The sequence below is a fragment of the Podarcis cretensis genome (genome assembly GCF_951804945.1).
Source record: "Podarcis cretensis genome assembly, chromosome: 5".
In the NCBI taxonomy this organism is placed as follows: Eukaryota; Metazoa; Chordata; class Lepidosauria; order Squamata; family Lacertidae; genus Podarcis; species Podarcis cretensis.
In genome coordinates this window covers 7096567-7119482 of record NC_137174.1, presented here as the reverse complement: position 1 = coordinate 7119482, position 22916 = coordinate 7096567, and the positions used below count along the sequence as shown (strand labels likewise).

The 22916-nt window shown below is 42.3% G+C and overlaps 1 protein-coding gene across 1 annotated transcript in view; it reads right to left on the bottom strand.

The window, feature by feature from the left end:
- The window catches only part of VWF (von Willebrand factor), a 164641-nt gene that overhangs the window by 116548 nt on the left and 25177 nt on the right, over positions 1-22916 (bottom strand). Inside the window, exons 8-17 of the mRNA XM_079975009.1 lie at positions 22345-22467; positions 21033-21144; positions 19828-19874; positions 17579-17715; positions 15385-15520; positions 12138-12238; positions 7840-8035; positions 6864-7079; positions 2037-2277; positions 319-413 (exon numbers count right to left, since the gene is read on the bottom strand). Coding sequence (XP_079831135.1) covers positions 319-413; positions 2037-2277; positions 6864-7079; positions 7840-8035; positions 12138-12238; positions 15385-15520; positions 17579-17715; positions 19828-19874; positions 21033-21144; positions 22345-22467 — 1404 coding nt within the window. The remainder of the gene's footprint in view (positions 1-318; positions 414-2036; positions 2278-6863; positions 7080-7839; positions 8036-12137; positions 12239-15384; positions 15521-17578; positions 17716-19827; positions 19875-21032; positions 21145-22344; positions 22468-22916) is intronic.

Here is a 22916-nt window from a genome sequence, read left to right as displayed (position 1 = left end):
TAATATTTTAACTAGGATTTATATATTGTAATGTTTGAAGTATGAATTTGGAATTATTGATTATGAAAAGTATTTTTTCTCTTCATTCTTTTTCTTGTTTCTTTATTTTATCTTTTGTCTTTCTTCTTTTCTAGTCTGCATTCTGGAAAATTGTGTAGATAAATGTTTTTATATATGGTTATGTATTGTTTCTATTTCTTTTTTTCTTTTTGGATTTTTTTTGTAACATCTAATAAATTGTTTTAAAAAGATTAAAAAAAGAAAAGAAATGTTAATTATTCGAACTCATTTTGTTAAAAGAAAAGAAAGAATACTAACCTCTGGCAGAAGGACGGTGTTGAAAGAAAACGTCTGGCAGGAAAGCCCCTGGAAGTCTGTTTGAGCTACAGTGCATGAAGCCGTTTTCACAATAGCTAGAAGAAAGAAAGAAGAAGTGACTCCCTTGCAATAAATTGAGGGACAGCTTATATACTATGCTTTGCCGCAGCAGCCAGTAGCCACATGGCTACCTGACTAGTGTCAACTGCAATCTCCAGAGGCAAAAAAAAAGGAGGGAAAAAAAGGTTGTAGGGTCATGTTCTGTTTCGCTTTAAGCAGCAAAATACAGTGTGTCAGGGAACTGCCATCGGAGCACGAGGTGGTGGCAGGGCTCCCAGATGCAGGGGAGGGAACCAGCAGGGAGAGAGGGAGAACTTCCGCTGAGGAAAGAGAGGAGGAGGAGGGGGCGTCGGAGGGAAGGCTCAGGGACGCTTCCAGCGAGGGCAGCGGAGAGAGCTCAGGACCTCCCATTGGGACGCCCACTCTGCGCAGAAAGTTGTCGCGCAGGGAATCTAGGCGGAGAGTCACTGTCAAGGAGCTTTTATGTTGGAAGAAATTCAGGAAACGCCCACTGACGGATTCTGCCAGTGATTAAGACAGCCACGAAGTAAGGGCTGTCCAGTTAGGGAAAGTCTTAAGCCAACTACTCTGCTTGGAGCAGGTTTGCGCTTACGCACAAGCAACCCCTTATCCCTTAACACAGTGGTACCTTGGTTCTCAAACGTAATCCATTCCAGAAGTCTGTTCCAAAACCAAAGCATTCCCAAACCAAGGTGCACGTTCCCATAGAAAGTAATGCAAAACGGATTAATCCGTACCAAACTTTTTAAAAAGACAACTCCTAAAACAGCAATTTAACATGAATTTTACTATCTAATGAGACCATTGACCCATAAAATGAAAGCAATAATCAAGGTAAAGGTAAAGGGACCCCTGACCGTTAGGTCCAGTCGCGGATAACTCTGGGGTTGTGGCGCTCATCTCGCTTTATTGGCCAAGGGAGCCAGCGTACAGCTTCCGGGTCATGTGGCCAGCATGACTAAGCTGCTTCTGGCGAACCAGAGCAGCGCATGGAATGCCGTTTACCTTCCCGCCGGAATGGTACCTATTTATCTACTTGCACTTTGACGTGCTTTCGTACTGCTACTGTACTATAAAATAAATAAAACAGTATTGCAGATGATAATTTTTTTTAAAAAAAACCTTACCTGCACTGATGATAGTCATTGTTTGGATGGGGGGCTTTTATCCATTTCCGCAGTCACACAATCAATCAATCAATCAATCAATCAATCAGTAGCTGAACTGGGATCCTCACAGTCACAAAAACAAATTAACTGAAAAGGCCTCAAAACAAAAAACGCAAAATAAATAGCTAAAACAAAAGCATCAAATATATCACCTCAGAACACTGCAATCGGAAACGGAAGGCTTGAATTACAATGGGGGGGTGCAAAGTAGCAGCGCAACAGGAAACAGGGGGACGCAAAACGGAGCACGTTCAGCTTTTGAAAAAAAGTTTAAAAATTGGAACACCTACTTCTGGTTTGGCAGCATTTGGGTTCCAAGTTGTTCGTGAACTAAGCTGTTTGAAAACCAAGGTACCACTGTATCCCAGCCTGGCCCTGCTTACTGTTCTCCTCACCTTCCAGACCTAGATTTAGACATAGCCACGCACAGTATGGTGGGATACAACGAGACCCGAGCCATGCACTCACCACATGGTGTGATGATCGGAGAAGACGTCATCTGGCTGGAAGATCTCTCCATCGTAGTAACAAGAGCACTGGGACTTTTGCACACAGTCTCCCTGCTGGTCAAGGAATAATCCAGCAGGGCAGTAGCAACCTTCCATGCAAAACTCATTGCAGTTTGTATCTGGATAGGACAAGGATCGGCAAGTCTGATTGCATGGACTTCCACACTGCTGGTAAATCTGACCTTCTGGACAACTCAAAGCTGTAGAACAGAGTAAAAGAGTGAAGAAATGTATTGTAGATTTTTAAATTATTATTTTAAAAGGTAAAGGGACCCCAACGAACAAAAAACACTGCCAATTTAAGATGAGCGTTAAGGGTCTCTCATGTTGGCTCAAGCCAATTCTTTCCACAAAGCTGGAAAACTGGAAGCCAAGCAGATGCTTCTACCCTAAAGGAGCCCACCTTTCCCTCGGTCTCTCAGGGCCAAATCTATGTGGGGATGATGAAGTATGTGGGACTAGCAGACATGACCCCATATTATCCCGGTCCTGTAGTTCCTTATGGAACCTCCAAACCTTACTGTTTTGCTAGAGCAGGTATATGGGACATTTATCTCAGCCTGAGGACTGCATTCCCGCATGACCAACCTTCCAGTTGGGGGAATCACATTAAAGGTAAAGGGACCCCTGACCATTAGGTCCAGTTGTGACCGACTCTGGGGTTGCGGCCCTCATCTTGCTTTATTGGCCGAGGGAGTCGGCGTACAGCTTCCGGGTCATGTGGCTAGCATGACTAAGCCACTTCTGGCGAACCAGAGCAGCGCACGGAAACGCCATTTACCTTCCCGCTGGACCGGTACCGATTTATCTACTTGCACTTCGTACTTTTGAACTGCTAGGTTGGCAGGAGCAGGGACCGAGCAACGGGAGCTCACCCCGTCGAGGGGATTCAAACTGCCGACCTTCTGATCGGCAAGTCCTAGACTCTGTGGTTTAACCCACAGTGCCACCCACGTCCCTATTATTATTTTACAGTTCCTGATATAACAGGAATGCTATTTGGGAAGGCGAGAGAGAAGAATTGGCCATCTTTTGTCAGAGTTGCCCCTCACCACTAGACATGCCAGAGGTAAGATCCTGTCAGTGCCTCTGACCTGTTCTCAAGCACACTGAAGAACACACATCCCAGTGGGAACAGGATGGAGAAACAATTTCCAAATGTCGAACTTTGGAGGTTTTTAATGCTGGGGAAATCACTACAAAAAAGTGCTGTCTTAAAGAATAAAGATTCAACCAAATAATTATTCCTTCTGAGCTCAAAAGCCACTGAAGTATATATCCTTTCCACACAATAATTTGGTTGAATCCATACTATTTTGTTATTGTTTTTAATTTATTCATACTCCGGTTTTTCCCACCTGATGGGGCTCAAGGCAGCTTATAATCACAAAAATAGGGGGAAATAACATTAATAGAATTGAAACTCTCTTTGTGGAACGCAAGGTGGCGTACAGACTTGAGTCAGGCCTGTTTAGCTTCAAAAAAATGGTAGCTTCAATCTTCAGACCATACTCTAGGGCCACCAGGTCAGATTAACTGGCCCTGAGTGACAGTGGCACATTTACTTACATTTACCTACATAACTGAAGACTGAAGATGCTAAACGCAAGACCTCAGGAATGAACCTTGTACCCTACCAGCTGGATTCCTCCCCCCCCCCCCCCCAGCCAAATTCTTGCAGTCCTAGCAAAGGCAGAGATTAGTCAATCCTTGCTGGGTCAGCATTCATGTCTGAATGTTCCATTTGGTGGGATTTAGGTTATTCAAGTGTGGTTCACTGTGTGAAAATAAGGACACAAATCATAGATTGAGGTTGAATCCTGACAAGACAGAAGTACTGTTTTTGGAGGACAGGAGGCAGGTAGGTATGGAGGATTCCCTGGTCCTGAATGGGGTAACTGTGCCCCTGAAGGACCAGGTGCGCAGCCTGGGAGTCATTTTGGACTCACAGCTGTCCATGGAGGCGCAGGTCAATTCTGTGACCAGGGCAGCTGACTACCAGCTACACCTGGTACACAGGCTAAGACCCTACCTGTCCGCAGGCTGTCTCGCCAGAGTGGTGCATGCTCTGGTTATCTCTCGGACTACTGCAATACGCTCTATGTGAGACTACCTTTGAAGGTGACTCGAAAACTGCAACTAATCCAGAATGTGGCAGCTAGACTGGTGACTGGGAGTGGCTGCCGGGACCACATAACACCGGTCCTGAGAGATCTGCATTGGCTCCCAGTACGTTTCCGAGCACAATTCAAAGTCTAGGTGCTGACCTTTAAAGCCCTAAACGGCCTCGGCCCAGTATACCTGAAGGAGCGTCTCCACCCCCATCGTTCTGCCTGGACACTGAGGTCCATCTCTGAGGGCCTTCTGGCGATTCCCTCCCTGCGAGAAGCCAAGTTACAGGGAACCAGGCAGAGGGCCTTCTCAGTAGTGGCACCCGCCCTGTGGAACGCCCTCCCATCAGATGTCAAAGAGAAAAATAACTACCAAACTTTTAGAATACATCTAAAGGCAGCCCTGTTTAGGGAAGCTTTTAATGTTTAATAGGTTATTGTATTTTAGTGTTTTGTTGGAAGCCGCTCAGAGTGGCTGGGGAAACCCAGCCAGATGGGCGGGGTATAAAAAATAAATTATTATTATTATTATTATTATTATTATTATTATTATTATTATAGCTAGAAAGTTCTTGTGTGTACAAAAGGACTACAGAAAAATGCAGCCTGGCAAACACCAATTCTTCTTTTTATGCACCCAACATTATATGGCACCAAGGCTGGTTCTGGACACATCAGAGAAGCATTTCAGTTAAACGAGTTGCAAACTTTGTATGAGAAATTGGGTTAGCAACATGGATCTGCACAGCGCCATCTGGTGTCACAGTGTTAGAATGCATAAACAACGCATATAAAGTGCTTTTTCTTTGCAAGAGTAGCCATTATTCTCTTTCCATCAGCTAGCCAGAAGGCCAAACTAGGTATTACTTTAATTTCATGATGAACAGCCAGCCACAAATATTAATAATAAGTTATTTATTTTATAAATAAACAAAATAACGGTATGTGCAAGTTATGTGTGGTTTTAATTGGGACAGCAAGGAGGGAAGGCTTGCTCCCTGTTGCCAAAGCCATGATCCTGACTAAAATCCCTTCTGAATATCACACACATACACAAACCCACATTTGGTATCATTTAAAAAAGCAAACAGATGTTGCTGCTGGCCACAAAACTAAAGTAACGTCTATTATTTTTATCTATTTTATTTGTACGCTGTTCTTCATTTGAAGATCACAGGCTGGTTCACAACTTAAAAATACAAAATGGGGACACAAAATTAGAATAGTGGAAATATAATTCAATACCGAAGGAACGTGATATTCCCCACTTCCCGAATCCCAAGAAGTAAAACTGATTCCTGAACCACCAGCGCCACACCTTTAATGCCACCCTTGGCATGCTGCCCACAATTGCACAAAGGTTTGTGCTTCTCTTGCCTGACAGGTTTCTGCAGGGCTTTGTAGTACTTCAATCCCCACAAAATTTATTTGCTCAGAGTCCACAGCGGACAGAACAATATTGGCACAAGCACAGCTCCGCCGCCTCACCTCTGAGCTTCTAGAAAACAAAACAATCATTCATACATCGCCTAGAATCCCAAGGACCAAAACTAGTTCAAGTCATTTTAACTGGCCGTGGAAGCACAAGATTCTTATTTCACTAACAGCCTGTGCGCAGGTCCCAATCCGGATTGTGGCGTGGGTGGGATGCCAGCAGGGGGCCCCAGCCCAATTTACGGTAATCCCCCACTGTAATCGTGATCTGGATGAGGGGGGCCCTGCCTCCTATTTGCATAGGAACAAACTCCTATTTGCTCCAATGAAAATTTTCCCCCCTATGCAAACAGCAGACACCACCAGGGCAACCTGAATCAGGACTGCAGTAAAGGCTTCCCCTCTCACAAGCCCCCAAATCCTATGGCAGTTTCCCAATCTGGACCAGGCACCCTGCGCTGGCTATTTGTGAAAGGAAAGTACTGTGCTCATGGAGAAACCACAGGATAAACATATTGTGAAATATGACCCACAGTCTCTGAGCAGGAAGCTGCCCAATACTCCAATACTCTGGTCCATTAGCAGTAATTATGCAAAACTGCCAGCTGCAATCTCAATCCATCTAAATGAGCAAACATTTCTTCATTGCACCATGAGAGGTATCTAGAGAACCAGGATCATGTAATGAGGCTTTTAATGGATCTGCAGCCACAGAAAAATCAGCATTTGTGCAAGGTGTAAATGCACATAACGGACAAGTGAAAGGAAGAACGAACTGCACCACATATCAAAGATTAATTGTGGCAATTGAATGTGTTCCAATTGTATCATTTTACCATTTGCAGTCCTTTCCCATTCCTTCCCCTCGTTCCTTTTATGATTGCTGCATCATTCTAGCAAAGTACTGCTGCCAACAAGAGGTTCATTATCACCATCCTCTCACACAGTCTCCAGGCCTGCATAATTTCAAAGGAGGATATATATTTTTTTCTCCTATACTGTTTCACTTCCTAAGCACAAACTATGAAGCCTTGCTGTGGCTTTGCATAGTTCTGGGCCACGTCTGATGCTGAAGGTCCTGGTTTTGCCATTTGAAGTAGGAAAGGGCGTGTCAGCCATGCATAATTGCACACCGACCATACACATTAAAATATATGTTCACATGCCCACAATGCACACTAAAGCACATAAAACATCATGCCATGTTTTATATTACTAACATTTCGGCAAAGCGCACATACCACAAAAATCTGGCTTCCTCCAGCTGACGAGAACTCCTTTGCGAGCGCAGGCCATCGCATAAGCAGAGACGGCGGTACACAGACAGTCTTTTCCGTCGGAACAAGAACAGACGTCATAGCGGCAATTCTTCAGGTACGGAGAAGGGCTGACTTTGCGGTGGCAAGGTTCAAACAACGGGGATAACAGAACTGAGCATGAGCCTTCAGCATACTTGGCTGAAATGAAAACAATTTCAACATGTTAGATGAGCAGTTATTGGCTGTAGAAAGAAATAGGAACCACCATAAGCCATCAAAAACACATTGACCCAGTTAGAATGTAACACCAGGCCAAACTTGTTTGTCAGACAAACCATGAGCCAGGATTTAGACAACACAGCATATACCTGAAGGAGTGTCTCCACACCCATCATTCAGCCTGGACACTGAGGTCTAGCTCCGAGGGCCTTCTGGCGATTCCCTCACTGTGAGAAGTGAGGTTACAGGGAACCAGGCAGAGGGCCTTCTCGGTAGTGGCGCCCTCCTATCAGATGTCAAGGAAATAAACAACTATCTGACTTCTAGAAGACATCTGAAAGCAGCCCTGTTTAGGGAAGTTTTTCATGTTTGATGTTTTATTGTGCTTTTAATATTCTGTTGGGAGCCGCCCAGAGTGGCTCGGTATAAATAAATTATTAATTATTATTATTATTATTATAGCATCCAGACCGGAGGAAGAAAAATGCACAAACAGTGGATCAAGGCAAAAAGGGGCACGTGCCCCAGGTGGCAGTGGTGGTCTGCCTTTTCTCCCTTTCTTTGTCAAGCTCTGAGCATGACAGTTCAGAGATAAAATGCTGATTCTCTCTTTTTTCCACTTCAGGGAGCCCTTTCCTTGTGGACTTGTCTGCAATGGAAGACGCTATGCTGAAAGAAGATAAACACGCTGCTATCTTTCACCACAAGCCAACCCTGGCTTCATTGCAAGGGCCAGTACCTAAGCGAGGGTTGAGACTGCAGGTATTGCTATCTTGCTTCTGCAAATCTTGACAATCTTCTTTGAGCTTCCAGGAATTCCCAAAGTCTTCCACAAGGGTTTCCACCAGGCCCGAAGGTGTCAGGAAATCATCTCCTTGGTTGCCATTGTAGTTGCCACACAGACCACAAGTTCGTTCCGTGAATTCTGAGGGTAACTGAAGAAGCATAGGAGTTAAATTCAGTATTTACACATTTCATTTTTTTGTCTCCAGTCAGCTGCTTATAGGACTTCTGTTGAATGAACCTTATACAAATTGTGCTAAATATAAAAGTGCTGTATATAAAACAAAATAAAAGGCACTGGCCATGATCCCCTTACCCAAGTAAATTTGACTTAAGGGAATTTAAGTGTATATAAGTACACATTAAACTTTGCGTTGGATTAACATAATAGTTTCTGTCCTCATGCAGAGGACAGATCCGTGATCTTCAGGATCACAACTGACAAAATGGTGGCGCAGATTGAGTGTTTTGCCCATATAAGCATTTTGCATGTGCCCAACAGTATCAGGAATCTTGGATAAGGAAAAAGCCAGATGATTATCAATATTTATCTCCTGTTTTATAGCAATATCACTCTTCCAATAAATATATTTAATATGGCAGTTTATACCTAAAATGCATTATATCTGAGATCCAGGGGAGCATAATAGCTATGGATCTGAGCAGGAAAATTCCCAGTTCAAATAGTTTATCTTCAACGTGTCTGACAAATTTGCCATAGCAGAGCTTCAGAGGATGCCCACACTCTTCCCATCGACAGAAGGCAGTAGTCCTCTCATTGCACAGAACGTGCAAAAAGCTCAAAAGTGTGTGTGCTCTAGCGCATACTTTGGCACCAACATGTGATGAAATTTTTTTTCAAAACAATATGCCCCCTAGGCTGCAATGCTTTACACACTTACTCAGAAGTAAACGCCAATGAATTCAGTATGTCTTCCTTCTGAACTGATATGCATAACATTGCATTGTCAGAGTGCAATTCAGCCAAAGTTTAACACTTTCAAATCCTACTGATTTCAAAGGGAGATTAAAAAATGTGCTGAAATCCATGGGATTTAAATATTTAAAATTGTTTATGTTGCATGCCAGCTGTCTGTTTCAAATATTATTGGGACATAATGATGTAATCCAGCCAAACCAAAGAAAACTGAAATTTTCCTGAAATCAATATAACCTTTAAAAAGTTTTCCGCTTTATATTCTATTTTTCCAATTTTCCAGTTAAGTCCTAAGTAGGAAATGGATGTTGTTCCTCAGGACTAAAGCAGGAAAACCCACATATTGTCAGAAAAGCAGTGTTTAATGTCTGGACAAAATATAAAGACTTATTGGAAAATAAAACTCCAAGGTGGCTTTCACCGCTGGAAGCTAAGGCCCGAAAAAACCCCAATATGGAGGTCAAATGGCCAAAATATTGGGAAATACTAGAAAAAGATGGAGACAATTGGAAATTGCAGAGTTTGGAGAAAATGAAGGATAAAGTGCGAGACTGGTTACACTACGCTCAGATTAAAGAAGTTTTTAAAAATGACAAAAAGCTAAGGTTCCAGGTGGAGAAATCGAAATTGGAAACAGAACTGTTAGAAGCTAAGACTAAGGTACTTTCAAGAATGTATAACTTGCTGTTAAAATGGAATACACAAGATGAAATGGTTAAATCGGCTATGATAAAGTGGGCACAGGATATTGGGTACAACATTATGTTTGAGGACTGGGAAAGGTTGTGGACCACTGGGTTGAACTTCACTGCATGTAATGCTTTGAAGGAAAATGTAATGAAAATGATATATAGATGGTACATGACCCCAGTCAAGCTTGCAAAGATATACCATGTGTCTGATAATAAATGTTGGAAGTGTAAAGAAGCCGAAGGAACATTCTTTCACCTCTGGTGGACTTGCCCTAGAGTGACGGTTTTCTGGGAAATGATTTATAATGAACTGAAAAAGGTATTTAAGTATACTTTCCCCAAGAAACCAGAGGCCTTCCTCCTGGGCATTGTCGGCCAGAGGGTGTTAAGGAAGGACCAAACTTTTTTTATGTATGCAACAACAGCAGCAAGGATACTTATCGCTAAACACTGGAAAACCCAAGATCTACCCACACTGGAAGAGTGGCAGATGCAGCTGATAGATTATATGGAATTAGCCGAGATGACTGGCAGAATCCGAGACCTGGGAGAAGAGAAGGTTGAAGAAGACTGGAAGAAATTTAAGATTTATTTTAAAAAGCATTGTAATTTGGTTGAATGTTAAGAAGGATGCTAGATCATAAATAATTGACCACCACTAAATTAGATGGAATTAGGATGATAAGTAGATCGAGGAAAATATAAACCATTTGGAGAACGATTAGACTATGTTTAAAAGAATGGGACCTAGGAATATAAATAAGATGATAATTTGCTGGTTAAAATTTAAGAAGATGTAAGTGGGAGCGGGAGATGTGAGGAAGTCCAAAGAGGTTTTGAAAATATGTCATGATATATGCTATATTGTTGATTATTTTTCCATTTGTATTCAAAAAATTTTAATAAACATTTATAAAAAAAAAAAAAGCAGGAAAACCCAGAGTTCATTATATTTCTCAGAAGTGTCTGCCCAGGTCACTGGGAGTGAAAGTAAATCACTTCCCCCAGTTGTCTAAAACATTTGGCAACGACGCACAAACATTTGTGCGTTTGTGTGCGTGAAATTATTTTTGATTGCTCCAAAAGCAACAATGTTGACCTTTAAGGAGCAGGTGGAAAGGAACACGACAATCTAAAAAGGCACTGGAAATGTTCTTTAGCTTTTATCGCTATCGCGACTACATTCAAAGTTGAGAAGACACAGCTGGCGTAGTCTGGGGCCTGAGTAAGTTTAGCCAGAAAAGCAGGAAAAGGTCAATCATGGCTTTGCTCTTACATGATCAAATTTCATATATTAATCAAAATCTCCATGTGTCTTAAATCTCAGAGAAAGACTATGTCCTCAGGCTGCCTTAAGAGTCAAAACTGTGTTATTCTGAGTATTAAGTGATCCTTGTTTAAGAAGACAGGAAATGGTTTGGATTAGACCAGGATTGTGGGATGTGATACATGAGAGGTGGTCAAGTACCACATACCTTGAAATGTTAGAGAAGACATGCAAGGGAATGTTTGGTCCAGCCAGTCAAAACTTCCTGTTCCTCCTGGCTGGAGCATCCTTCCTTTTGCATGTGATAGAAGGTGGGCGTGACCTAACCTGTCCAGGTAACAAAAGGACAAGTCACACAGCACACCCTCCTCTCTTTTTGACTTCCTTCTTCGTTTGACCAGCTTTTAGCTAGGACTAATCTACTAGCTCTCAGCTAGCAGAAGCACTGGGATTATTCCCCCATATGGGGTAGATTCACATGTACATATTTGTAACTAAGCCTGTCTTCAGGAATCCAACTGTGAACTGATGTGAGTAAACTTGTTATATTGACTTTGAATAAGATTGTGGCGTCTTTATTCTTTTAAGAAGAATTCAAGGGAATTTACCAGGAATGTACAATTCAATCTGAGACAGACTGAACTGTATAATAGTGAGAGACTCACACGAGCCTGCAATCAGCTATCTGCTGTGCATCTTTGTATAGTTAGAGAGAGGAAAAAGTTGGCTTGTATATCCTGACGCTTTTTTTGTTTTTTTTTGTTATAATTTTTTCTTTTGTATCTGTTTGTATGTTTGTTATGTGTATAACCTCAATAAAAATGTATTTGGAAAAAAAATAAAAAATAAAAGGGGAATGTAACTCTGCTAAGTAAAGGAACTTGCTAGCGCAAGTTAGGAAGAATAGTAATAAACAATATATCCTCTCCTGCCACCCTGAACATTCCCACAAAGATGCAATCTGCAATCTGTCTGGAGGGTGGCTGCAGCCCCTTGCAAGCTGCCCTCCATTCCCAGGGTAGCGAGGAATCACATCCCAGTGGCTGCCAGTTGTAAATTCGCCAGCTGGCCACATTGCAGGGCAGGTTAGCATGTCGAGTCCAAAGTTTAAATAGCCCAATCACGGGCAGCAAGTGGTGTGGAGCCTGGTCAGTGGACCCGAGAGCAGAAATTCTTGCTGGTCTGCCGACTGGGGTTAAAAGTCAGCTGTGCGTATTGTTTGCAGCGCAGTCTCTTCTACTCACATGTAGAGTATATCTAGAATTTCTAGCACACGGCAACCATATTTTCTTAGGGGGGAAATCAATTTAAATACAGATATATATTTGTGTGTGTGTGTGTTTGTGTGTGAATCATACCTTCATCGAAAGAGTTCCATGCCCATCCCAGTCAATCTGTATATTCTCTTTATAGCTGAGACGAACTGCAGACATTACGGTGTGCTGGATACGAAGAGCACCTGGGAAAACCAACTGCTAATTACAAAGGGATGAGCAACAGAAAATGTCAACGTAATACAGATCTAAATTGTCTGCTGAAGGTGTAGAGCCAAGCGACGCCTTATGAGGCTCACATAGCAAGTAGCTATGCAGGGGGAGGGGTGTAGGTTTGCATCCCCCCCTTGTTTTTAATTATTTTGTGTTTTTATCTTGCATTTCTATGTTGTGAACCACCCTGAGATCTATAGATGAAGGGTGGTATACAAATTAAACAAATTAATTAATTAACTAACTAATAATAATAATAGCTGTGCTCTTCTGGAATGGAGCACTGAAAGTTCCCTCCACAGGCAGGGAGGGCTACAATACTATGATGCAGATAAGGAGAAGACTGAGAGGAGATATGAGACCCATCTTCAAATATCTAAAGGGCTGTCAAATGGAAGAGGCTGTCACAAGAGGCCAAACGGTCTCGGTCCTGTATACCTGAAGGAGCGTCTCCACCCCCATCGTTCTACCCGGACACTGAGGTCCAGCGCCGAAGGCCTTCTGGTGGTTCCCTCACTGTGAAAGCCAAACTACAGGGAACCAGGCAGAGGGCCTTCTCAGTGGTGGCGCCCGCCCTGTGGAATGCCCTCCCACCAGATGTCAAAGAGAACAACAACTACCAGACTTTTAGAAGACATCTGAAGGCAGCCCTGTTTAGGGAAGCTTTTAATGTTTGATGTATTACAGTATTTTAATGTTTTTTTGGAAGCCACCCAGAGTGGCTGGGGAAGCCCAGCCAGATGGGCGGGGTATAAATAATAAATTATTATGATTATTATGATTATTATGATTATTATTCTCCTGCTCTGGACAGTAGGACTCGAACCAATGGCTTCAAGTTACCAGAAGGGAGATTTTGACTCAAAATCAGGAGGAACTTTCTGACAGTAAGAACAATTTGACAGTGGAACGGACTCCCACAAGAGGTGGTTGACTCTCTCCTTCCTCGGAGGTTTTTAACGTGTGATTTTACTGTATTTTTGGTTTTTATGGAAGCCGCCCAGAGTGGCTGGGAAGGCCCAGCCAGATGGGCGGGATATAAATAATAAATTATTATTATTATTATTATTATTATTATTATTATTATTATTATTATTAAAGCAGAGGTTAGGGTGGCCATCTGTCATGGATGCTTTAGTTGAGATTCCTGCATTGCGGGGGTTGGACTAAATGACCCCCAGGGTCGCTTCCAACTCTGCAGTTCTAGGATACTATAATCTGCCCATGAAGAGAGAATTATGCACATTTTCCTATCTATCTACATAACCCTGGGGAATGTGCAAATCGGGTTTTCTGCAGATTGCTGTCTGCTCTGATTCAGTGTTAAAGAGCAGGTTTTCCTGGGGAAAGCGCAAAGGCAAAAAATAAAAAAAGGAAAAATGCTTCAACACGGATGGCACTTTGGAGGACTTCACATCCATTCTTTCCCCTGCTTTCCCCTAAGCTTAATAGCAGTATGGAGAACAAATGTTACATGGATAATAGGAGGGGCAAGGGCAGGGCCAGATTGAGGTTTGATGAAGCCATGAGCTCCCGTTGCTCGGTCCCTGCTCCTGCCCACCTAGCAGTTCAAAAGCACGTCAAGGTACAAGTAGATAAATACCGTATTTTTCGCTCTATAAGACGCACCAGACCACAAGACGCACCTAGTTTTTGGAGGAGGAAAACAAGAAAAAAAATATTCTGAATCTCAGAAGCCAGAACAGCAAGAGGGATCGCTGCGCAGTGAAAGCAGCAATCCCTCTTGCTGTTCTGGCTTCTGGGATAGCTGCGCAGCCTGCATTTGCTCCATAAGACGCACACACATTTTCCCTTACTTTTTAGGAGGGAAAAGTGAGTCTTATAGAGCAAAAAATATGGTAGGTACTGCTCTGGCGGGAAGATAAACGGCGTTTCCGTGCGCTGCTCTGCTTCACCAGAAGTGACTTAGTCATGCTGGCCACATGACCTGGAAGCTGTACGCTGGCTCCCTCGGTCAGTAAAGTGAGATGAGCGTCGCAACCCCAGAGTCGGCCACGACTGGACCTAATGGTCAGGGGTACCTTTACCTTTACCTTTAAGCTACTGAAGTTAATGGGGCCCTTTATATGTCCCACTGTCCTTTGTCAACAAACAAATTGTCGCTGTTTTTTGTGTTGAATATATGCTGTATGGTAATATATGGAATATATATTAGGTTTCTAATAGGTTTCTAAAGCCATTTGCACATAACAAAATATGTATTTTATCAAAGTAATTGTTGAACTGAAATACAATTAAGAAGTATATTAATAGTGAAATACATTTAAGAAGAAGTATATTAATAGTGAAATAATTATTAAGCTCTAACTGTATGTAGGTTTTATTTTATTTGGTTTTTTTATCTTATATTTTGGAAATGTACATCCAGGTTTTTTTCCCTTTAAATGTTTTTGGGGGGCCCAAGAGAGTGGGGCCCTAAGCTGTAGCTTGTTTAGCTTATACATAAATCCATATAGGGAGGTTCAAAACTCTGCAGTCCTTATGATTCTTCGTCACCCACCCTGTGATGCTCTGTTAAGTAATAAGTAGCTGAGAGTGGGGGAAAGAAGACTAGACTGCAGAGAGGACTTAATTTTAATATTGAGCCTCATCATTATTCCAACTGCTTGGCCAGAATCAACAGGAGGGTGTGTTGTGTACCTCCTAATGTTAAATAGTGGGCCAAAAGCTGCCTGGGATGGGGAGGGGGAGATATGAGCCCACTCCCTTGGCCCAGTCTGAGATACATAGCTGTCAAGCGTCCCTTATTTGGCGGGACAGTCCCTTATCCCAGCGCCATGTCCCGCTGCTGTCCCTTATTGATGATGTCCCTTAAATAAGCTACTGAAGGTAATGGGGCCCTTTCTATGTCCAGCTGTCCTTTGTCAACAACAAATTGTTGCTGTTTTGTGTTGAATATATGCTACATGGTAATTTATGGACCTAATAGGTATCTAAAGCCATTTGCACGCAACAAAATATGTATTTTATCAAAGTAATTGTTGATCCCTTATTTTGGCTGCTGATCCCTTATTTCTGAGGCTGCTGATCCCTTATTTTCAAATCTGTAAATTGACAGCTATGCTGAGATACTCTTAGTAACATGACACAAACACACCTTGCGTGAAAGGGATTTGTACATCCTGCCCGTTCAAAGAAACGACACCACCGTGTTTCAGTTTAATAATGCTGTTCTCCTCCAGAAGCTGGACAGAGGCTGATCGGGTACACACCGCATCAGGGTCATCAGCACACTGAAAAGAAACCCAAGTGTTAAATTAGCATTGCAATTTTGATCTAGCTGCGGCCTCAGTCCATCTGTTGCCGTGAGACCATGCAAGTAATACTTGAACCAATGTTAAAATTGCTATCAGTACACAGCCAGTATCGTTGTTACAAACTCTTGCTGTGTGCACCTATGTTTTGTAAGTTCTGCTTCGCTTGACAGTAGCTTCCTACAAAGCGTGTTTTCCTTCATGGAGAGCACGTGTTGCGGTGGGGGCCGCCAGGACACTCCAAAGTTGGGGGCAGGCTAATTGATCGTTGGCCACTGATGCGATTGGGGCTTCCCTTGTTGTTGGGAAGAAGTTAATGTTGCCATTTATTGATTGACAGTCAGAAATGCTAAAACTCCTTGCACGAGGCTAGGGCTTCCTCTTTTCGCCCGTGCATCGGATTGCCCGTCCCCCCCCTCCCTATATTTAGGGTTGTTCGCTTTGACCTTGCTATGCCTGTCATGGGGTCGTCTGCTTTGGAGCGGGGGCCCGGTAGGAATTTTGTCCATCTGGCTGATTGGCTGGGGCCATTTGGTTTTTGCCTACTGCGTAGCAAATTGTCACAACTTGTAAGGTTCGCGGTTAGGCATTGGTTTATGGTTTGGTTGGTTGAGGGGCATGGATTGGCTGTGCCTGCCCCTCTAATGCTGCTGCTGCAAGGGATTCCGTTAAAGGAATTGGGGGCTAACTATTGCTTGTCCACTCTGTCAAGGGGGCTCGGGCCATAGCAATTTGGGGTGAGGGCAGGTTCCCTGCTCTGCGTAACCCCCAAGTGTATTCCCCCATTCTGACTTTTGCATCGTGCGGAATGTCAGTCTGTCCCCCATGGTGGGGGCAGATAGTCACAACCAATACCTAAGCAACCACTCACAAAATTGTATTTTAATAAAGTTGTGGCCAAAATATGCCAAAGATCTTAAACAAAAAATTCTGTGCGATGTGTGAGTTATTGGGGTGGACCTGGGGACCTCGACACGCAACTAGCAGAAAGTTTGAAAGCAATTTACAGAACAGAAAATAAAACACGAAAGATCAATAGAATCAATAATGATAAAAGCAGGGCATTACTAATTCGTTGTAGAGTTATTCCCCCACAATGTCTAAAAACATAAAATATTTTTTAAAAAAAATTGTGACCAAATAACAGCACAGTGGTCAGCAGCAGGAAAAATAAGCGTCTTTTTGCATGAGGGCGAGTGGGCATGTCTGGTTCAGCAGCCGTTCCTTCTTCCAAGGAAATTGAAATTTTGGTTTAGGACAGATAATTTATCAGCACCAAGCTGAGGGTGGAGAACCATAACAGCTATAGTAATATAAAAGCAATATAAATTTACTGTGTTGATATGCTCCATGCTTCAAAAAAGAGACACACATATTTACCTCTGATAGCACTGGCATATATCCTAAAGCAAAACACCCACTTCATTTGCAAATGTGAAAATGGTATTGCAATTAAGTCACCCATGGAAAGTCTCTATTCTTTGCAAGCTAGCATCTTGCCTGACCTACCATGGGGTATATTGATACACAAGTGAGCTGCTGCCATTATACAAATTACAGTGGTACCTCGGCTTAAGTACTTAATTCATTCCGGAGGTCCGTTCTTAACCTGAAACTGTACTTAACCTGAAGCACCACTTTAGCTAATGGGGCCTCCTGCTGCCGCCGCGCCGCTGGAGCCCGATTTCTGTTCTTATCCTGAAGCAAAGTTCTTAACCTGAAGCACTATTTCTGGGTTAGTGGAGTGTGTAACCTGAAGCGTATGTAACCTGAAGCATATGTAACCCAAGGTACCACTGTAGTCTCAATGTAAATCTCACTGTAATTATGTCAGGACACAAGATGGCCAAGAAGGAAAACTCAACACCAGGCTGCCATTTAAAAACACAACACAACACAACACAATACCTCAGGCTGCCATGTTCAGCTTTGCTCTCTTCAACATGTTGTTTGCCCAAGCACTTTGTCAAATCGGTCAGTGTGTTTTTGAGTGAAAGAGGCAGCCCTTGTTTTTCCTCTCAAGGAAGATGTTCTTACCTGGACAGTCTCTATGAAAACAGAAAAGGTGTTCTCTGCACAATCTCTGGCAAACAAGTAATGGCAGATGCCGCTGAAGGTGAAGTGCTTGTTGTCAAAGCTCTTGAAATGTGATTGGCCAGTGACAGAGCATTCACCTGAAAAAAACAGTACCAAATATTGATTTTAAACAACATGACTTCAAGCTAAAGCAGAGTTCTCACGATCATATTAAAACAAGAAAGAAGCATTCCTGATTCAAATGGCTGGGCTGAGCAGATGTCTGCCTCAAACCATATTCCTCTGTGGTTGCCCTTGTAAGAATAACTGCTCAAAAGTAAGTATCACTGAGATCTGTAGGACTGAATTTTAAATATTTTTAGGCCTGGGATCTAAGAAAGCTGGTATCAAATGGGATGGTAGGATAAAATAGGACGTGCCAATAGTAATCATGAGATGAAAGACCTCTGATGTGATAGGTAGCAATGTTATTGTTGTTGTTTAGTAATGTCCGACTCTTCGTGACCCCATGGACCAGAGCATGCTAGGGACTCCTGTCTTCCACTGCCTCCCGCAGTTTGGTCGAACTCATGCTGGAAGCTTTGAGAACACTGTCCAACCATCTCGTCCTCTGTCGTCCCCTTCTCCTTGTGCCCTTAATCCTTCCCAGAATCAGGGTCTTTTCCAGGGAGTCTTCTCTTCTCATGAGGTGGCCAAAGTCTTGGAGCCTCAGCTTCAGGATCTGTCCTTCCAGTGAGCACTCAGGGCTGGTTTCCTTAAGAATGGATAGGTTTGTTCTTCTTATAGTTAGTAGGTCTTAGTACTAGTGTGCTTACCTACAACGGACCTGCACTTAAATACGCAGCAGCAATGTATCTTCAGTGCTGCTGATGCAGCAAAAACAACATGAGAGGCAGCAGTTACAAGTCCACCTTTAAGGCAAGAAATTTATAGTTCTGGTTGGTTTGGGCACCCCCTTTGTGTTCCATTAGGGTTCCAGATCAGATATACCCAATTCACTCCTTTATTTGTGGTTTCTTTTTAGCATGGGTCCATGGCAAGTCACCACACTCACTTTCTAGGTCTCTGGGATAGTTTGGGGTCCTTTTTACTCTCAAGATCAAGGTGTATATGGTGTGTGATTTGCTGCCCACTTTTATTGTAACCTTGCTATCTGAAAGCAGCATCAAGTCACACTGTCATTTTCTTCTTCTTCTTTGCCTTTGTAGACATTACAAACACATGCTATGATAAAACATCATAAAACATCAATATATAAAAATTTAAAATATATACAAATAAACAGCCATGACAAGGATTATATATCACTGGGATTTCTTCCTGCTAAATAGTGCCATTCACCAATCCGAAAGATACTATTGATAAAAACTCAGCCAGCCTTGCAGTTACTTCTGGGTTAATGTCAGACGCATAGAATCTGGTATTTTCATTGTGCTGTGATGTTAGACTACCCAAAAATGGGGATTGCATGCATTTGCATAGCTGGTTGTATAACAGACAGTAGAAAAGAATATGTTCTACAGTGTTCGGCACATTCAAAGGACATCCACAATATCTATAATTTCTGGGTATGTTTAAATATCTGCCCTTGACAAAAGCTGAGAGGAAAACGTTCAGTCGGGCTAAGATAAATGACTGGAATTATTAATTTTGAGATATAAGTGACCCTGTTATCTGTTGTATTTAAACCATAGAACTTGAAGGAGCAAATTTTATATACAGCTGACTTGGTGTTTGGTTTTTCAATGTCCCTCAATCTGGTTTGAATATTGCAATAAATATATTGTTGTCATTTTCAGTTCTGCATAATAAACCAAACTTTCTTTGTTCCTCAGGCGTGTGAACTTTTCAATGGGGCATAAGGATAAGGGCAGAAATGCATATTCATAACAGACATGTGTTCCAACTCCAGTTAAGGATCCTAGCAGGAATACACATGAGTGTTAGACAGGCATGTGGGTTCAGATGCACACCTCATAACAAACTCATTAAAATAGTGTAATTTAAACAGTGCATGTATTTAAGCATTTTTTGTGTGTGTTTTGTATCAACTTATCAAGGGTCTTCAGTGTGCCATCACAAAATACCTAGTTTAAAATTTGAGTTCACCAACGGGGTAGAAATATGTATCCTTCCTTCAAAGAATCTACAACAGAGAGCAAGATACTATCTGCGATGTGAGACACTTGAGAGTTAGGACTGAAATAGATTGTGCAGATTCACTTACTGGTTATTCAGTATCAACTTACCTGGGCAAGGTTCATTGCTGCAGATCCAGGTGCCATGCCTGCAAATACTGAAAAATGCAATTTTTTATTATTATTTAGATACATGGGCAAACTGAACATAGCCTGTCATTATTCATACTAAAGTGCACATGACATGGAGATTCATGATGGGATCGCCAAAGGTCTTTTTCTTTAGCAGTCAAGGAAATGAATTTGATGGGGCAATTGACACAAGGTAAGGGAAGCCATACAGATCCTTTTTCTAGTACCTGCATGCCTACTTCTCTGTGCCTAACAGCAGCTCCTGGGGATGAGAACCCTTTGCACTTTGCACTGGGCTGTCCCCATGGGGGGAAATCCTTCTCTGGAAGCCCAGATCCTAATCCTTATTGCTGATTTAAATCAATTAAATCTCACTTCTCATGCCGTTATCCAACAAAGTTCTCTTTAATGTTTTACGTAATGATCTTCAAATGAAGGGTGGTATACAAGTAATAATAATACAGTGGTACCTCAGGTTACATATGCTTCAGGTTACATACGCTTCAGGTTACAGACTCCGCTAACCCAGAAATAGTGCTTCAGGTTAAGAACTTTGCTTCAGGATGAGAACAGAAATTGTGCTCCGTCGGCACGGCAGCAGCAGGAGGCCCCATTAGCTAAAGTGGTGCTTCAGGTTAAGAACAGTTTCAGGTTAAGTATGGACCTCCGGAACGAATTAAGTATTTAACCTGAGGTACCACTGTAATAGTGTCCAAGGCCTTAAGCACATGCATGAGTGTGTTGAAACTTATTCCTTGGGATCATCTATAGTTCTGGCCTAGGCACTTATTTTACACACTGAGATACAGGAGAATACCAATTCATGCTCCAGGCAAGGAGCTACATGTCTGAATGTTTCCCTATCAATGAAGTTCCTTGTACATAGAAAAACAGCATATATGGGAGACAGCTAGACTGATGTCTCCTCCCTCACTTGACAGCTTTCTATGTGTCAGTTGAGTGGAGTTTTTGTTCTTTGGTGTTTTTGGTGCTGTGGAACTGAAACGTGCACCTAAAGCACCACAATCCAAAATAAACATTAGGACTGCATGTATAGATTGCTCTTCAAGGTATATAACCAGTGAGTTGGCCAGAAATGTAAGTGTCTATGGGGATAATCACACAGGGTCTCATCTCATCGCCTGTGACAACATTACAGTTGTGGATTACATTATCCTATTTACCATGAGTTGCAGTCCTGGTAGACAGAAGAGCCGGGAGAGTAGCGCTTTCCTGAATGTAGGCAGGGGCAGTCAGAGCTGTCAACACAGAGGTCTCCATCAAGCAGCTTGCCCTCTAGAGAGGCCAGCAAAAACACTGTTAGTTTCCACAAAACCATTTTAATCCTAAATTCTAAGGAAGAAGATTGACACAAGTCATAAATGTTTATCAGCTGGTATCTTTCACCCTAGCACAATTATTTTCAAACTGTGCTGGAATTTCCTTGCAAACTTATAAGGGATTTCTATGTTTCCACATATAAGGAGATAGAGAGATAGGTAAAGGTAAAGGTAAAAGACCCCTGGATGGTTAAGCCCAGTCAAAGGTGACTATGGGGTTGTGGCACTCATCTCGCTTTCAGGCCGAGGGCATTGGTCCTCAGGTAGCTTTTTGGGTTGTGTGACCAGCATGACTAAACTGCTTCTGGCACAACAGAACACTGTGACAGAAACCAGAGTACACGGAAATGCCGTTTACCTTCCCGCCGCAGCAGTACCTATTTATCTATCTGCACTGGTGTGCTTTCGAACTGCTTGGTTGGCAGAGATGGCCAGACACACACACACAATTAAGGCACAAAGAGGAGTTTTGTTGCTGCTACCTTAAACCACTGCAAGTCAGAAACCCTTGCCAAACTATTGCAAATCACCCAGAGATCTACCAGCAGATGCCAATATACCTTCTGCCCACTCTTGACCTTAATGTGCTCCTGCAATATTCTGTGATAAACTGGGGCTTCGTAGGGGTTCCTCAGCAGACAAGTCAATATGGGACAGGTCTGCTGAACACCATTGCCCTAGCAAACAAAGTTTGCCTTAGCTGAGCTGTGAAAACAACTCTAATCAGAGAGCTAGTATACTACCCAGTGTATGTCTAGCTGAAAAGAATACATACTCTTACATCTCCAGGCTCAATTAAAAATCCTCTCACAGTATATCTTCTTCATTTTCTTTCCCTAACAGCTGGAATGACTTAGAAATAATTCAGAAGCAACTTAAACCATTGCAGGCAAAAGGAAAGAAGTAATGTATCATCATCCATCGCTGAACTCACATAGACCTTTATTTCTTTTTATTTAATAGTAGCTCTTTGATAAAATGCATGTAGTCAGTATGCAAACTGCCTAATCTGGGGGCAGAGAAAAAGAGAAGGAGAAGAGAGAGAAATAAATACTCCTAAACATTTGAAAACAGACACCAGTTTTCTTCTTTAAATGAAATGGGAAATGCTACTGCTCAAAGATTGGCTCTGTAAACAGATCAGTAAATAAATTACCAGGGCAGCTGCAGCCATCAACACATTTTTCTTGGCACACTTCATTGATATTCAAACTCTGGCAGGTTTTGGCACAAGGCGGTGTGCACTCCTTATACTCCAAGCCAACTGGACATTCTGGCCCTGAAAAAGTTGCAGGGATCTGAGAGACAAATCCTTTAGGAATCTACTAATACTCTACTTACTTTATTATACAGAAGGGTGGATATTTTATTTGGTCAATTCCTTTCTTGTATTTTATTTTTTAAAAACCACTTCTAAGGAGGTAAACTTATACATACAAAACAGATAACATATTACAGTGACCATACAACATTTGGCAAATTGAATCATGTGTGAATGCTGAAATTCCAAGAAACATTTGTGAACATCTGAAAACTTAGTTCTGGAGACAGACAGGAACTGAATGTGGCTCAGGAGATATCTTGCTTTCCATGGTGTAAACATGCAGTTTGTTTGTTCTATCTCTGGCCAAATCATCTTTGAAGGAACACCAAAACCTGCAAACAGCTATTAGCTGCGGTTAACAGAGAGATGAGCAGACATACCACATGCAATGAGTGTTCTTTCAT